Source organism: Geospiza fortis, unplaced genomic scaffold, assembly GCF_000277835.1.
Source record: "Geospiza fortis unplaced genomic scaffold, GeoFor_1.0 scaffold29, whole genome shotgun sequence".
Lineage (NCBI taxonomy): Eukaryota > Metazoa > Chordata > Aves > Passeriformes > Thraupidae > Geospiza > Geospiza fortis.
The window spans coordinates 5,014,503-5,031,869 of record NW_005054349.1 but is presented as its reverse complement, the minus strand read 5'-3'; the positions used below and the strand labels follow the sequence as shown (position 1 = coordinate 5,031,869).

General features: G+C 47.5%; 2 protein-coding genes across 2 annotated transcripts in view; one reads left to right on the top strand and one right to left on the bottom strand.

Moving 5' to 3' along the window:
- Positions 1 to 472: 472 nt before the first annotated feature.
- Positions 473 to 1,453, top strand: GPR174 (G protein-coupled receptor 174). The gene has a single exon (XM_005423319.1). The coding sequence runs from the start codon at positions 476 to 478 to the stop codon at positions 1,451 to 1,453; it is 978 nt and encodes a 325-aa protein (XP_005423376.1). The 5' UTR covers positions 473 to 475.
- An 8,427-nt stretch (positions 1,454 to 9,880) lies between these two features.
- The window catches only part of ITM2A (integral membrane protein 2A), a 10,639-nt gene continuing 3,152 nt past the window's right edge, over positions 9,881 to 17,367 (bottom strand). Inside the window, exons 2-6 of the mRNA XM_014307938.1 lie at positions 15,794 to 15,925; positions 15,393 to 15,581; positions 14,249 to 14,359; positions 13,016 to 13,166; positions 9,881 to 10,957 (exon numbers count right to left, since the gene is read on the bottom strand). Coding sequence (XP_014163413.1) covers positions 10,869 to 10,957; positions 13,016 to 13,166; positions 14,249 to 14,359; positions 15,393 to 15,581; positions 15,794 to 15,925 — 672 coding nt within the window. The 3' untranslated portion in view covers positions 9,881 to 10,868. The remainder of the gene's footprint in view (positions 10,958 to 13,015; positions 13,167 to 14,248; positions 14,360 to 15,392; positions 15,582 to 15,793; positions 15,926 to 17,367) is intronic.

Here is a 17,367-nt window from a genome sequence, read left to right as displayed (position 1 = left end):
CATAAAATAATAAATCAAGCCTTCTGAAACATGGAGTCAGTTCCTCGTCTCTTCCCTCATCCAAAAACCCCTGTGAACAGCGTCACACTCCAACTGCACCTTTCTGTCTTCCAGCCGTGGGGCCACATCAGCTGTTGAACTCCTGCGCTGAGAGAAGAGGCTGAAATGCCTCCCAAAAGGTGACAGACACCCAGCTCTGGTGAGGAATCGTCCACTTGGGCACAGCGATGCTTTTCCCGGTGTGGATCCCTCCTGCCCACCCCGCAGGTGACCCCAGCGAGCTCTGACCAATGAGCAGGGCACTGGAATTAACTCCCCCCTTGCCAAACTCCCCATGATGAGCCGGTGAGCGCAGCCTCCCCCAGGGGTTCCAGGGCTGGGCTGTTCCCTTTGGATCCTGAGCCCCCCTGGCTGCAGGACAGGCGGGATGGACGCGTGATGATGCCGGGGCTGAGCACGGAGCCGGAGCACAACCATGAACAGCAGCTCCAACTGCAGTGAGACAGACCTCAAGCCCTACTACGCCGTCACCTACACGGTGATCCTGATCCCCGGGCTCATCGGGAACACCCTGGCCTTGTGGGTCTTCTATGGCTACATGAAAGAGACTAAAAGGGCCGTGATATTCATGATCAATTTAGCCATTGCTGACTTGTCACAGGTGCTGTCCTTGCCCCTGAGGATTTTTTACTACCTGACGGGCACGTGGGAGTTTGGAGGAGGTCTCTGCATGCTCTGCTTCTACCTGAAGTACGTCAATATGTACGCCAGCATCTACTTCTTGGTGTGCATCAGCGTGAGGAGGTACCTGTTCCTCATGCACCCCTTCAAATTCAGTGACTGCAGGCGTGTCTGTGATGTCTACATCAGCATCGTGGGCTGGGTCGTGGTCTGCGTGGGCTGCCTGCCTTTCCCTCTCCTCAGGATGCAGCACCAGGAGGATAAAAACGCCTGTTTTGTGGATCTTCCCATCAAGAAACTCGACCTCCCCACTTCCATCACGCTGATGACCATAGGGGAGTTGGTGGGGTTTGTGACCCCCCTGCTCATCATCCTGTACTGCTCCTGGAAGACAATCTTATCACTAAAAGAGAGGCACTCTGCTTCCCGGGACCTGGGCGAGAAGAAGAAGGCTTTAAAGATGATCCTCACCTGCGCCCTGGTGTTCCTGATCTGCTTTGGACCTTACCACATCAGCTTCCCTCTGGATTTCTTTGTGAAAACGGGGCAGATCCAGGAGGGCTGCGTGCACATCTCGGTGTTCCACGCCGTGGCTTTGTGCCTCGCCAGCCTCAACTCCTGCGTGGATCCCATCATCTACTACTTCACCACAGATGAGTTCAGGAGACGCCTCTCCAGGCAGGACCTGCAGGACAGCATCCAGCTCCAGCACCTCAGCTACAGCAGGAGGCACTCCAGGGATGTGCTTGGGGAGGACACCACAGAATACTGATTCCCAGCACTCCCAATATTCGTTACATTTCGGCCTTTGCCACAAGTTTTTCCCTCAGGACACTGAGAACAACAACTCAAACTTCTGCTTTCGCTGAGGGTTGGAATAAACAAACTCCCACCCTCAAAAATACACAAACCTGACCACAAATGTGTTGATTTAATACTTCAGGTGCACATTTTCACTGAATAGAAATAGGAGCATTTCCATTCCTCAGCTGGGCAGCAGGAGGTCATGGACCCATGGGAGAGGTGCCCCGTGCCCCTCTGTCCCCCATGGCATCACCCAGCCACGTCCTGGTCAGCAAGAAACAGCAAAGATTCTCGGGTCTTGCTGTGCAGAAAGAATTTGATCCTAAAAATCACTGGATGCCACAATATCCTCTGTTTCTGAAGCACAAGACAATTCATCAGAGGCTGATCCTCCAGAGAGTGCCCAGAGCCTGCTCCAGCCACGCTGAGCATGGAGTGAGCAGCAGAAGGTGGCCCCAAAGGACTTCCCATTTAAATAATTAATGAAGCCTCATTTGGGGGAGTAGCAGATGCCATCACCCCAAATCACACAGCCAGGGAAGCTTCCACACACTATTTTTCTGCCATCAGTTCCCATCTTTGGGTGCAAAACAAGGGTTAGAGCCATGCCTCGGGTTTGAACCATGCGGCTGTGCTTGGAGGGAATTTATTCAAACCAGGTGTCCATCAAGCCTTTCAGGTCCTCTTTTCACCAAAAATGGGGCAAATTATTTCCCTTTCACTGATAACAGACCCACAGGCATCACATCCACTCCCCATTAACAGCAGAAGGATTCCAACAGAGGATCCAAACCTTTCCAAAGTTTGCTGTAATGGGAACTCCTTGGAAGCAAAGTCAAAGGTGCCATGAGAGATTTTTAATAAAGGCTCAAAGGTGGATGTTGTTTTAATATTTGCTTTAAATTCAAACCAAAGTGACTTCAGGCTTCATTTGCACCTTCTTGTAAAATGTTATTTTTCTGTGACAGTATCATTTTTTATTTATGCAAATGTTGTTTTATAATTTATATAAGGGAAATACACATTGTAGGAAAATGATGTGAAGCCCAGAGAGTGTCAGAACACAAGTTTGTTTTCTTTTCAAAAACTTTTTCATATAATAAAAGAAAACTCCACCACCTCTTCCCTACAGGAATCTGAGCCAGTGCCTGGTGGCTGAGCAAGCACTGATAATTCGTGGAAACCACATTCACAGTGACAAAAAAATTATTTATTTTTATATTTCCTGTTGTATATAATAAAACAATCATTTCTAAAAATTTTTTAACATGTAATTCCTGACTCCTTCTCTCCCCTGCATCACCATCACGCATGAACATGTGGCAGCACCTGGATTTGATGCCTCTTGAGCACCTGCAGAACATTTTAGATGGTTTTCTGAAATTATTTGACTCTTCTTGTTGCACTGGGGAGGAAAGTCAAGGGCCAGGCTTCCCAGGATAATGGGAATTCCTCCAGCTGCAGGAATCCAGCCCATCCCTGTCCCTTCTGGCCACCATGAGAAGGGACCAGGGTGGCCCTGTCCAACCCCCCCAGAGTCACTTTTAGCCCCTGAGGGGAAAAAGTTGTTACATAAAGTGGTGTCAGAAGTTCAGAAATTGTTCAGACTCAGAAACCTCAAGCAGCTGAAGTTTTCCACCCAGAAAATCCTGTGGGGTGCAGCAGCACCTTCCCCCCTGCCCCTTATTCAAATGAGTGTTCATTATCTCTTTTTACAGGAAGTGCAATGGTCGGGGTTGGGGACACGAGATCAATTCAGGGGACACCTCCTGCCCTCCCCCAGGGCACCTCTGCTCCAGGTGGCCTCTGCTGGGGCCACACTGAGATCTCACAGCCCCTGGGGATGCTGCCACCAACAACTGCACAATGAAGATGTTCCTTAGATTAGCAGGAGGTGGATTTTCATGCCGTGGGTATTTTTGCCATGCCCCTGTATTTTTAGTGTCTCAGGATCCACAAGCTGGACTCAATGATCCTTAGGAGTCCCTTCCAGCTCAGAATATTCTAAAATAATCTGAATAATCTGGTCGGCAGCACTGGAATGGGAATCTGAATGAGAAAGTAACTGAGAACAAAAGTGCCCAAACCCCAGAATATCCCCTTTATTCTGCAGGAAGGGTTTCCTCTGGTTGTTATCACTGAGCAGCAAAGCCCTGAGCTCTCTGCCCATGCCCTCACCAGGCTGGCTCTGGGCTGAAGTGCCAGTGGCTTTTGGGCACAGAATCAGCTTTAATTCCCTTGGGCCAAAGGAAAGCCATTGTGGCAAGAGTGCAGCCTCGGGGGCGCTTTGAGGGAGCTTGATCTGTTCAGAATGAGCAGTGAGCGTTTTGGGAGCCTTCCTCACACCTGGCACAAGGTGGCTGAGGGTGCAGGGTCGGGGGAGCAGAGTTCTGGGTCTGCTCCAACCCTGCCCCGTTTCCATCGCCTCCCCCGGGCTCCCTGCCCAGCAGCAGCTGCAAAACCTCTCATCAAAACCTCTCATCAAAACCTCTCATCAAAACCTCTCATCAAAACCTCTCATCCCCCCTGGGCACCGTGAAAAGAGACCCAGCGGCTGCCCTGGGGCTTTTTCTGCGCATGCTGAGACTCAGAGCTGCCCTCGCATGTCACAGCTGGCACAGCCCCCCTTCCCTTCCCTTCCCTTCCCTTCCCTTCCCCTGCCACCAGCCTGAACCCCCAACAGCCCCCGAGTTCTGGTGCTGATGAATTCCCTGGTTTAGCTCCATGTCATTGCTGCTTTGAGCCACCCCATGGTGGCACCTTTGGGTGTCCCTCCCTCCTGCCCTCTCCTCCTCCTCCTCTGCAGGATTTGTGCCCCAGCCTCGGGGCAGGTGACATCTCACAGAGCTCAGAGCCCCCAGCCACCTCCTGCCCTGTGTCCTCCAACATTTCCAGCACCCTCCTCATCCTCTGCCGCCACCATGAGCCATCCATGGAATCCCAGAGATCTCCTTTTGCCATGGAAAGGGCTGATTTACAGCTTCTCCTTCCGAAGCAGAATTTTTGTCCTCTCACACATCTTCTCCTTTACCAGCACTGTTTTATTTGCTGTTTTGTCACACGGTTGCTCAACATCCTGAGCAGAGTCCCCGTTTCTCTGTAACTCGTTAGATTTTCCTGCTGGGGTTAAGGCAGCTTTGACACATTTTACTGCACTTTTAACTTCCTTTTTCACTTTGCTGTTAAAAATGAGCCTCAGCCCCAGCTCATGGGGTGTAAAGGCACACACAGAGCACCCCTGGCACTGCTGGACTCTGTTCCTCAGACCTCAATAATTAAAAACAACCTCCAGAGAGTGACCCAAATATGAGCCCACCCCATCCAGCACAAAAAAAAAAAAGCTAAAATCTTGTCAGAGATGTTTTGATAAACATCATGACCAAAAATAAGCTAAATCCATCAGGGCAGTGCCTGGTACATGCTGCCAGTTAAATCAGGGCAGAGGAGCTGCAGCCTTTGGGGTGATAAACTCTGAGAATTTGATCGACACCATCTACAGCTGTGGCCAAATATCTGATTTAGAAAAAAGATCTGGTTATGTAAAACCATGAGAACAAAATAATAGAGAAAAAAATGCAGTAATGTCATTGCCTCAGAGGGCAGCTCACTTTTTCCTCAGGCAGTCACAAATTTGGTTTTCCCTCAATCAAGGAGAAAAACAGGGCCTGAGAAATGCCCCAGCAGGCAGCAATGCAGGGCAGGCTGTGCTCAGCACCTGCACCAGCACAGCCTCACCAGGGCAAACCCTTGGAGATGGGGGGAAAGGAGGAGCCGTGGCTTTGGAGCATCCTCCAGGGATGCAGCAGTGCCCTGTGAGCCCTGAGCAGCACATGGTGGCTTTGGAGCATCCTCCAGGGATGCAGCAGTGCCCTGTGAGCCCTGAGCAGCAGGGAGCTGAGGGAGCTGAGGGAAGGCAGCTCACAGACGGATCTGATGAGCACAGAGCCCTTCCTGTGCCCCCGGGCTGCTCACGGGAGGGAGCAGCAGCAGCTCTGCTCAGCTCACACGGAAGTGTCGGCCCCGGGTGTGTGAAAGTCTGATCCTCCCGCCTGTTTGGGGTTTTTTTGGTCATGAGATGAGGAGGCAAAGCTGTAACTGCTTCCAGCTTCAGGCTGGGTGACAACACACACCGGTAAGGGAAGTGTGGTCTGAAGTGGGGCTTCTACCTCACTCTTATTTTTTAAAAAAATTAAGGATTAATTAGTGCAAGGGGCTGAGAACATGAGATGACAGAAGCGACAACAACCAAGGGCAGAGAATCCAAAGGAGTGAATTACTTATCACCAAGTGAGCACTGAGATCATCACCCACAGAACCAAAGAGCCTCCACAGCCCTTCCCTCCCAAGGGATTTTGGGGCATCGGGTGGAAGGTGTGGGTTTGTCCATAGAACCATGGAATGCCTTGGGTGGGAAGGGACCTTTAAGGTGATCTCATTCCACCTCCTGTCATGGGCAGGGACACCTTCCACTGTCCCAGGCTGCTCCAAGTCCCATCCAGCCTGGCCTTGGACATTTCCAGGGATCCAGGGGCAGCCACAGCTTCACTGGGCACCCTGTGCCAGGGCCTCACAACCCTCACAGGGCAGGATTTCTTCCCAATATCCCATCTAAACCTCCTCCATCCATGGATCCATTCCTGATGAATCCCATATGCTGATGTTTTCATTCCAGAATAAAAGCACTGGGTTCCACACCAACAAGGGATTAGGTTTGTGGGAAGGAAGTTCCTTGTTCCAGAATCAGGTGTCCACCCATGGATTTAGCCCACAACAGCTCCAAACATCAACAAGCCCTAAAATGGAACAGCTCAAGAGAGCCCAAACATTTCTGCAAGACACAAACCACCACGCACAGTGAGAATGAATCTGCAGAACAGGAAATTCACTCTCACATCTGTTAAGGTGGAATTCAGGGCTGTCACAGCACAAAAAGAGAGAAAATACATTCAAGTAAACAGAATAGTTAAACTATAAGAAATAATTTCCTTGGGAGGTGGAGTGGGAGGTGGAGAGCCTCTAATTATTCTCAAGACAGGAAATACACCCATCCTATTGCCTAGGTAATATCACAAATATATACTCATAATGAAGAAATAATGTTAATGCAATAATGTTACTGTAATTATCCATATTGTAATTATTTTGGTGGCAGCCTGGAAGCTTCAATCAGTGCTGGCATTTGGGCTCTGTGCCACAGCTGGCAGCACAGCCATCCCCCACCCGGCCTGGAATTAGGACAGGCAAAGCAGCTTTAATCCTTCCAAGCCTGACCTCGAGCTCAGCCCTCCCAGGGGGGTGATTCAGCCACAAACTGGAGGTTTTGGGGGCTGCACCCCCTTTATCTGGTCCCACACCGCTCTGCTGAGACCCCACCTGCAGTGCTGTGTCCCCAACATCAGAAGGACGTGGAGCAGTTGGAATGAGCCCAGAGGAGGCCAAGCTGTCAAGGGGCTGCACCTCTCCTGTGCAGACAGGCTGGGAGAGATGGGGATGCTCTGCCTGGAGAAGGTTCTGGAAGAAGAGACCTTCCAGTGTCTGAAAGGACTGCAAAGAGGCTGGAGAGGGAATGTTCATCAGGAAGTACAGTGACAGGACAAGGGGGATTGGGTTCACACTGAAAGATGGGAAAATTGGATATACGGAAGAAATTCTCCCCTGGCACAGGGTGCCCAGAGAGGCTGTGGCTGCTCCTGGATCCCTAAAAGTGTCCAAGGCCAGGCTGGATGGGGCTTTGAGCACCCTGGGTAGGGGAAGGAGTCCCTGCCTGTGGGAGGGGATGGAATGGGATGAGTTTAAACATCCTGGGATTGTGGGACATGGGTTCTCTTCAGATCCAGGGTGCTCAGTGCTGACATTTCAGCCATGGCTCACCCCAGACTCTGCTGAGCACAGCTGGATTTTGGGGAGTTTCCCAAGAACTAACAAAGTCCACAGGAGCCAGCCCAGAATTGCTGGAGTCCCAGCAGGCTCTGTGTCCCCCAGCCCTGCACTGACCTGAGAATGCTGCTGGGGCTGGGAGGTGACAGTTTCTCACAGCTGCTCCGAAGCAGGGCCTGCACTGAGCTGAGCTTATCATCAGAAAAGCCGGGTTTAGACAAGCAGTTTATCAAGTCTGAGGTGCTACAGCTCCTTTTCATACCAGCCTGAGGCCTCAGGGTGTCTTTCAAAGGTCTCCACACTATCCCTAATTTTTTTTTCTGCAGATCTTCATCTCAAGGTATTTATATATGCAAAGAAGTTCAATTTTTATAGATTTTTATGTACAGTAAGCCTGGAGGAGAATGAAGTTCTAATTTAGGCCATTACATACTCTAATAGAAGAGTGTGTCACCACAGCCACCCACACCTCAGCAGTCACACAGAGCAGCAGGTTCTGCAAAGGGCAGCAGCATCTCCTCTGAGAACCAAAATCAACTGTGTTCTTAATAATTGTTTCTCACGTTTTTCTGATTAAACCCCCCCCCAAATGAACTCACAAGTAATGCTGGAAGAGGAAATATCCAAAGTGCTGCATTGCCAGCTTCATGTTGAAAAAGGTATTTAAAATTTACATCAAATTTTGAATTTATTTAGTCAGAAAATGAACCTGCCAGCTCCCCCAAGGAAGCTGCCCAGTCCCTGCAGAGATCTTCCTGATTGTCCCGTGCCCACAGGATGCTTTTGCAGTAAACACAGATGTAAATGAAGCTCTTACAGTAATTGAGTTTGCATTTGCATCCCAGCAGTGTCATCCCCTCAGTCCCCACACCCATGTCTGTAGTACAGTTCTACTCAGATATTAACAGGGTTTTACACAGGTTAGTTCTGGTATAAAAATGTTCCTTATATAGATAAAAACGAAGCAAAGACACTAAGCACCAGCTGGATGAAGCTTTGATCAAACCAGTTTCAGGTTTAATTTTGGTAAAATAGTTGAAAAACTGTGTGTTGGGTGAATACACCGAGTTTTTACCAGCTGCACACAGTCTACACCCAAGTGTTTGCTGTCTGTGCCATCTACTGGTGCAAAGGACTCCTCCAACTCCTGCTCCTTCCTGCTCCCATAGCCCAGCTGAACACAGGAGCTGCTCAAAGCCCAACACAGCATTAGAAGATCCCAGGAAAACCTTCAAATTCCAGCATTTTGGCTTGGACACCCAGCCCCAGCCTAAAACATTAAGGGATCGATCACAAGGCCAGCACAGCACACGTGGGACCAAACCCAGCTCACCTCAGAGCAGGTGAGAACAATCTGTTCCTCCTGTCCCTGGCTCCCTGCCTGGAACATCCAATAACATCTTAAAGAACTGCCTTCACTTTGTTCCAAAGGTACAGAAAGGGTTCCAGCCCATGTGGAAGCAGCTCCAGCATTCCTGCCTGGAGGTGCATCCACTGCATGGACACTCTGAGCTGGGGAGAGAACAATCCCTGGGTTTTATTTTCCATAAAATCAGACCTCAGTGCTACAAGCAGATGCTTTTTACTCTCTACAACCAACACACCTCCAAGTCCTTCCACTGAAGGCTTTTAAAGAACCCATCCTGGTTATCCTCCCAGCCAACCCAGAGGAGCAGGAAATCACCCCTTGTCCAAGGACACAAAACCTGGAGGAACAGCTTCCCAGGGCAGCTTTGTCCCAGTAACACCAGTGAGTGAAGGGAACCTGCCTCACAGTGACAGCAATTTGAGCTTTCTACAGCATTTTATTTCACTACATACTTCAGTTCACTGAAATACTCTCCTACACACCTTATTTTAGAGCCAAAGCTCTGGTTTTGGGACACATCCTTGGGGCAAGAGCTGTGTTAGTTTCTGTGCTAAAATTCCTGTGTTCTCCTTTCTCCTGCAAGCAATGACAAAGCAGCAACTCCTACAGACACCTCTCCCTCCTCTGCTCTCTGTGCAGAAATCCTGTTTTCCTTCCAGCTGCACAATCCCAGGCACTTTCCAGGAAAGCCACAAGTGGTTCAGGAACACTTTAGCTCTGAGCTCCAGCACTTCCAGGGCAGGACTCTCCTGTCTGAGCTTCCAGCAAAGCTCAGGGTCAGAGCTGAGGGTTCACTAACCTCTGTACAGCCCCCTCATTAACACCCAGGAACACTTGGGACAGGCAAACCTTCAATCACAGCCTCATCACCAGCAATATTCAAATGAACTGTAAATACACCCTGTCCTTGCAGGGAACACCCCCAGAGCTGCCCCTGGGGATCCTGTTTGGAGAGAGCTGTCTGTTCTTCCCTCTGTTCCTCGAGCTTGGCTGGCACCACAAAGCATTTCCACAGCAGCAGAAGAGGAAATTCAGCTTCACAAGCTCAAAAAGAAGTACAAGAGGTAAGAGAATAGCCATACACACTGCCCCAGGCTCACAGCATCACCCCCTCCCCTCTGAGCACCAAACACAACACAAACACCAAAGTTTTAGAGAAACATTTATTATAGGGTTGCAGAATTTATGCCATTATAAAGTCCCTTAATAAAACTCTCAAGTTTATCAACTGCAGGACACTAACTCTTCATTCTTTTTAGACTGCAGCTTTCCAAAAAAAGGGAACAATGCTCTGACTGCAGCAGTAATGCTACTTGCTCATAAAAAGTTGATCTAAAAAGTTTTATATAAGCCCAAGTAGTTTAAGTTTACAACTACAGTCACGTTCACAAGTGAGCTATACCAGAACAGACCCTGGATAGGAAGTTACAGGATAAACCAAGTCATAACCAAAAATACTGACAAGCTTTAAGAGCAACTCTATCAGAATCTAACAACTAAATGCCACAAAACCAAACTAAGGGAGAAGAACTCAACATAAGCTCAGGGAAGGTTCCAAATATACATACGAATTCAATACAGTAATTGCACAAAAAGAAACAGGGTAGTGTTAAAGGTTTCTGATCACTGAGCTTGGATTTTACATGCTGCACACATGGTCGTTAAAATAAACCTTTAATGAGCCAGATCAGGAAGGTTTTTGAGCCAGGATACGGAGTGCAGAGCTATTCTACAGAACTACACAAGATGTGCAAACCACAGATTATTAATATTAATCATTCTGTGAAAGTTAAGGTGAACATAACTGGTTCCAGCCAAGGAACTGGTTAACATTTTTATATATATATATTTTTCTGCCATTCCCAGATTACACTAAATCAAACACATTCAACAGATAAACTGATATTAGCCTTCTAAAAAAACCTTACTCAAATTTAAGTTTTACATGAGACAACTAAAAAGTTATACCAAGGATCAACAAAAGCTGAAATGGTGACTTTTTCTTCTGAAATACAAGCAATACACAGAAAATGCATAAGGCTTTTGATTATCACTGCACGGTTTAACTGCAGAAGTCGATGTCTAATGCTGACTTCTCCAAGAAGGTGTGACCTGGTCACCTCCCATCTGTCACCTTTCACTGCTGACAGATCTTTGTCTCAACCACGAAGGAGTTTTCAAAGTGTCTGATTGAGTGACAGTTCTCCGCTGCCCGTTTCTGCACACCTGGGGACAAGAGAGGACAAGAGGCTCAGTGAGTGAAGGGATCCCCAGCCCAGAGCAAGCACTGCCAGCCTCCCATCATTACAAGACACAACAATCATTCAGTGCACTGAGTTTCTCCAGCCAGGAATTCCACCAGAGCCTGCTATGGGACTGTTTTCCATCCCAAATCCCTCACCCAGTGTGCATTTGCACAGGGTGTGCTTTGCAGAGCACTTCACCTTGCAAGGATTTACCTCACTCTGGTTCTTCCTAACACTATTGAAGTGATTTTCTCTATTTTGGGACCTGCCAGCACTGGGTCTGACCCAGGCAGTTTACCTGCATCAGCTGTGGCTCAGCAAGAGACAGGAACATAGCAATCCTGCCATCAAAGAGCTGCTCTCCTCAATCACTTCCATTTGCAGTAATTCAGAAGGATTTAGTTTGTTTAATAAGCAGAGAATTGTTCAGATGAAGCAAGAGAAGCACCAGCTCTTAACCCAACCCCAGCAGGGCACTGCTTTGGTTTATAAACACCTAAAATCCAGTCCTTCAATCCCAAGGCATCAGGATGGAGGTGAAGTTTCCAGAGCCCACCTAACAGCCTGACCTGGGTTTCCCCCACATCTCCAAGTTACAACTCCATGGAACTGACATAGCACCTGAGGTCAGTTTGATCTAAGAGATGAACACACAAACTCCACAAGAGCTGAGAGCCAAGGCAGCACTAGCTAAATGAGAATAAATGAAAAGACTTTTTCAGGGAAGTTCCAGAAGTTCATCCATTGCAGTCTCATTTCTGTGACACGGCTCGTACACTGTGTGCTAGAAACGAGATGGGGAAGGCAAGGCAAGACTTGTCCCTGAACAATTTTCTCCTCAGTTGGATCAGATTTCCCACCCTCTCCCCTCCACAGGCAAACAAGGAGAGTTACAGCACAGCAGCTGTACCAGGAAACGTTTTCCATTTACCAGAATCCTTTTGTACAAGCTCTCTGCAGGAATCTTTTACTCTGCAGCAAAGATGTCAACAACATGTTAGAGCAGGATGATTTCAGGGAACATCATAAACACTCTTCACAGAGCTGTCTATAGACTCAGCAGCTGTCAATTTAGCCTTGTTCTCAAAAATCATTCTCACAACAGCACAGTCACATGCCTCTGCTTCCCATGAGGGCAGAGTGTTTAGTGCTCCTTCATGTGCCCTGCACAGAACCCCTCTGCTGCTCCCACAGAGGGAGCCTTGCTTCCATCCACAACAGGATCTTGTGTGCAGCAAGCAGCAGATGCAGCTCCCGATGCTGCAACTGGGTTCAGGAAACTCTTGCCTAAGAGCTTGGCAGCCAAACCAGAGCACAGAGTCCCGACAAACCAAACATTTGCATTCTGAAAGGCTCTAACTGACAAAGGGTTAGCTCACTGTGTTTGGTAGGAGCAGCAAATATGAAATGCTTTGAGCTACAGTGAAACAAAATTCATGATGTCAGATTTCTGCCCCCCAGGCCTTGTCCCAGTAGTTAGAGCAGACCTCAGCTTAGTCCCTGGCAGGGGGTGGCAGGAGCACACAGGCAATAAAGAACCAGAGCTCAGCAATTCCTCTGGAGTGTTCTTCCTCTTTCAGAGAGGAAGTCTGGGATGTCCGGAGCTCACTGTTCAATTACTTTTTTTTTTCAGAGCAAGTAAAGCAGAAGAAAATGGTTTTATGTGGTGCTCCTGTAACCCAGTTTTAGATAGGACAAGGACAGAATAAGCTGCGCCTACAGAGACTCACATCATCTGATGGATTATATGAATTTTAGGGTCAAAGTAACTTATAACTTCAACCAAAAATTAGAACAGAAACAGACTTAAATTTGGTTTGGGCATGTAACCTGTAATTGTGTAACTGAAACTTTCTCAGCATGTTCAAATGACAGTTCACATTCAGACAGGAAGGGAAGGGAAATACCCAGCAGGGCCAGGAGTAGCCTCAGCTTCTGCTGAACATTCAGATTGCCCAGACTAAAAACTCCCCAGGTTTAAGTATTTATCCCTTCCCTAGCTAAACAATACCTTTGCTTTTTCCTGAGGGGAACTTACCCATGATTTGGTCTCTGCGCTGAAGCCTGAAGGTCTCTTTCCCCACACAGAGCTGGTAGATGAAGATGCCCAGGTCAGACACGTTATCGATCTCCTCTGTCACCACCATCTCCTCACGCACCAGGTACGTCTGGGGCAGGTAAGAGCCAGTCTGGAAGAGACAAAGCCTGAAGGTACAGACTGCTGCTAACAAGGGACAAACCATGACATTTCACTCTGCTTTGGAAGGGATTCAAGCAGCAGAGTTTTAATACCAACATACACTGAGCTCAACCAGTCTCATACCAGGGAAGTTAAAAACTGACAGAGGCCATTTCCAACAGCTGCACTTACATTCAAACAAAGCACAATTAACCTCAATTCTGCAAGCCTCATGTGAAGCAAATGTAAATAGAACCTGGTCAGGTTTATCTGTACACAAAGTTTGCAGCTAAAAGAGAAGCAAAATATTGTGAAAGACTCCAGGTTTGAGGCAACGTAATTCTAATATAAAAAATGCAAGGCAACCTACAAAAGGCTTCACCAGATGCTCCCAGCACTACCAAAACAGCTTCCTACCCCCCAACTCCTAAAAACAGTTGTAGGGACACACACTTAAAACTTGTCCTCATGGAGCTATAAAAAGAATGTAACAAACAAAACTAGACCAGAAGCCTCTAGAACCAGGTGTAAGAGAGCCAATGATTTTTTCTTAAAGTCCATTTGATGCATGATAGCCAAGTATTGCATTTAACTGGGAAGCAGCAGCCAGCTCTATCAACTTGACCCATAAATCATCTTGGAAAAACACCAGTTTTAGTCACTGAAGAGTCAAATGCTTGTGGTGATCTCATAACTGCAGTGCCAATAACTGGGGAACAAGTTCACATTGTTCTTTTCAGCAAAACCCTCACGGGGCGAGTGAGCTTGCCCAGAGTAACTCTCAGGTTTAGGCTTTCAATCATATTTGGAGCTTTATCAAATTCCTTTCTAACAGCTAAATTTAACCTTATCTGCTGGTTGCTTTCAGCTCTCATAAAGCCAGGTATTAATAAGAGCATTAGGCATGAATCTACTCAACATAATATACACTGACAGCTGGCCTTAACTTCAGTGCAGTGACTGAGCCAGGGGATTATGGACTTTGATGGAGGGAGGACTGTTCTAGCAAGGGCCTGGAGTTCAGGAGCAGCACCCAGCACTCTCAGCAAAGGCAGGCTGTCAGCAGAACCCAGCAGCAAAGCTCCCACATACCGCCAGCTTGGCAAAGAGATCCATCAGATTCCTTGGAGGCATGACTATGGAAGTGTTCAGCGGGATCACGTAGCAGTTCCCCAGCTGCAGGTCGAGATACGCTGTCAAAAGCTGTTTTAAAAACAAGTTTTTAATTAGTCAGGGGGCCTTTGATTAGGAGAATATAATTCCACCAAGAGCAAGGCAACCTAAAAAGCTGGACATCACTCACAGCTATTACAAAAGTGATGCATTCAGGAAGTGCCCAGAGTAAGAACTGAACTGTTACCACTTTGGCAAACCAGCAATAGTTTAGAAAACTTTCCTAGATAAGAGAAAGCTGAATACAAAAGCAGCTTCTGCCATAATTGTAAAGGAGTACAGTTCGTGCTAACACAGAGGAAGTATTTAGCAGTATGATCTCATAACTGAAAAGGTCCAATTAAGCACAGTGCAAACAAAAGGTATCCACCTGCTGATAAACAATGATTCCCTTTAAATAGTTCTTCAGGAAAAGTGTTAGTCCCTACAAAAATCTCATCAGCATTGCCACTGAGCACAAGAACTGCAGCAACTAGAATTATCTGGTTTTTCTATCTGCATTGCCAAGGCTGGATTTACAACCAAACTCCAAGAGCTGTACAGCTGACTGAGGATAATGTTAACACTATCAACACAACTTTGATAGAAAAGTCAAATGAAAGCCACCCTTTCCTCTCTGCCTTACAGAAACTCCATGCAACTACTACAGCACTGTCAGGTTCTAGGTTTCAGCTGCTTGAAGTGATTTTTCAGTGCCCTTCTCCAAGGCTGACACCTGTTTGCAATTCTACATTTTGCTGTGACGTTGTGCTGAGTCCTCAGTCCCTTAACTCACATTTATGATATTCTCCATTTACATGGGATTCTTTATCCAATAGCAAGTGGCACTTTCAGATATCCCATGGGCAACAACAGAGTTGCACAGCACTGAGATGCATTTTCTGGGAAACAACTCAGAGTTCCTACCCACAGTGCCTGTACCACCCGTGCAGAGTTAATCCCTCTGTTCAGAGTTCACAGGGTCACAGCTCTGCCACGCTTAAATGCAAGGAGCAGCCTGTGCTGCCAGCGAGCTCTGCAGCCCCAGAGCCAATCCCGGAGGCGCGGGTGCCCCCGCACTGACCCTGTCGAAGTCGTGCACGATGGCGGCGGGGTCGCTGTCGGAGAACTTGGGCACGGGCACGTCGATGATGGCGATGTTGTCGTCCTCGCGGATGTCGGCCTCCTCGGCGATGGGCAGGAAGTACGGCTCCACCGCGCGCTCCCGCGCCTCGTTCTCAAAGTAGCACATCTCCCCACGGTACACCTTGTGCTGGGACATGAGCAAGGGCAGGTAAGGCACACAGCAGCTTTAACACTGCACTTCTGTCTGCTGAGACTGAGCACAGGTCTGTCACACCCAAAGGACATACACTCGGCGTGTCCTCGTCATCTTTCTTTCCCCCTCATCTTTCCAGTCTAGTGATAATCCATTTATACTTTTTTAACCAATGCTGTCTAAATAAAAAAGAACTCTCAGGTTACCTTTGGCATGAAGTACTTGTAGATGCAGGCTCCACCCACAACAACCCCTGCCAAGATGAACGCCAGGCCCAGCAGAGTTAGGAGACATCTTCCAGATGAGCTTTCACTCCTGTGTGTGGCAACTTCTGGGTCCTTTAAATAAAGAAGGGGAGAACTGAGAAAGGGCAGCTGCTCTAAATTTAAAGAAAGCTGTTATCAACTGTTTAACTTTGATCCACTGTCTCCTATTTCTTCTAGGTGTGGGAATTACAAGTCAGCATCATAAAACACTCACATGAAATGTTACTGCATCAGATTAAGATCAGTTTTCAAACAGCACCAAGAGTATTTTCTGAGTTAGAGGATGTTTTCTAGACAAACCTTTGTCCAGAAACTATTGGAGATGCACAAAACTTAAATAACTGTAACAAAAGATCCTGTGCTGCAGCCACACTGTAGTACAAAAAGCAGGATTTGTACATCAAGGTCATTAAAGGCACACAGTGTCTTCAGGCCTTTTCCCAAAAGCCTCTTCCCCTCCTCCTCTTGCTGTCACGTGCATTAACATCACTTTTCCTCCCAAAGCTGGATTAGCAGAAGAAGCCAAGATGCAACTTTGTCTCTTGGCTGGGGAACAGACAACTGACACGAGTCACCAGGTTTTGGAACTTTTAATATGCACAAGCAAAGTCCATTATGAAAGAAAACGACTCGTCAGCTTAAACACAGTTTCCAGTTATGCCAAATAAAAACAAGTCCCCGTGGCACATCCTACCTTGCAGCCTCAAAATAACTTTTCTCCTACCCAAATCTCAGGAAGTTTTGTTTCTAACAGCCTGAAACTTCTCTCTTTAGCTCAGCAGCTTGTTTTCCCCCACCCAACGTTCTCTCAAACAAAGATGACTGCACCCATAGGAAACTACTCTCCGGTGGTGGTGAGTTGTGCAATCCTCACTGCAAAGGCAGAGGTGGTGTCTGCAAGGAAAATTTAACCTTCCAGATTTCCTGCAGCACCTTCCCAGACTTCCAGCTGCAAGCCAAGTGAAGAGAACAGCAGAAGTGCTGTCAAACAGCAAACAATCAGAAGAGACATTCCCTCATGGAATCACACACTGGGCTTGAGTCTTTAAAAGGAAAAAACAAAACACAAAAACAACCACCAAACCCAAAATGTTTAGATAACCCCTATATTTGGTCAAGAATGTCCCTTTAATGATTCCTGACTCCAGGATTTAATAGCTTGCTTTTAAGATCTGCTCTTTGTCCCAGCCAGGAAGGAAGAAAATCGGATTTCACAGTAAAAGATCTTTTCCTTTGAGGTGTTCCCAGAATCAGTGGCTGGGCTGGGCACAGCAGCTTCCATGGCCTTTATTTGGGTCCTGCAGAACACAACACATTTAGTGACCTGTGTTCCCAACAAGCGCCAGCATTATCACCAGGGCTGCAATATTCCCAAGCTCAGCAAGATGCAGCAGCATAAAAGTCAAAGCCATCAGTTATGCAAGTGCTGAAACAAACCCCAAGCTGTTTTGTGAAAGTCAATACTCCCACATTCCGCTCGCGCATCCTCCAAACACAAAAATGTTGGTTCAGCA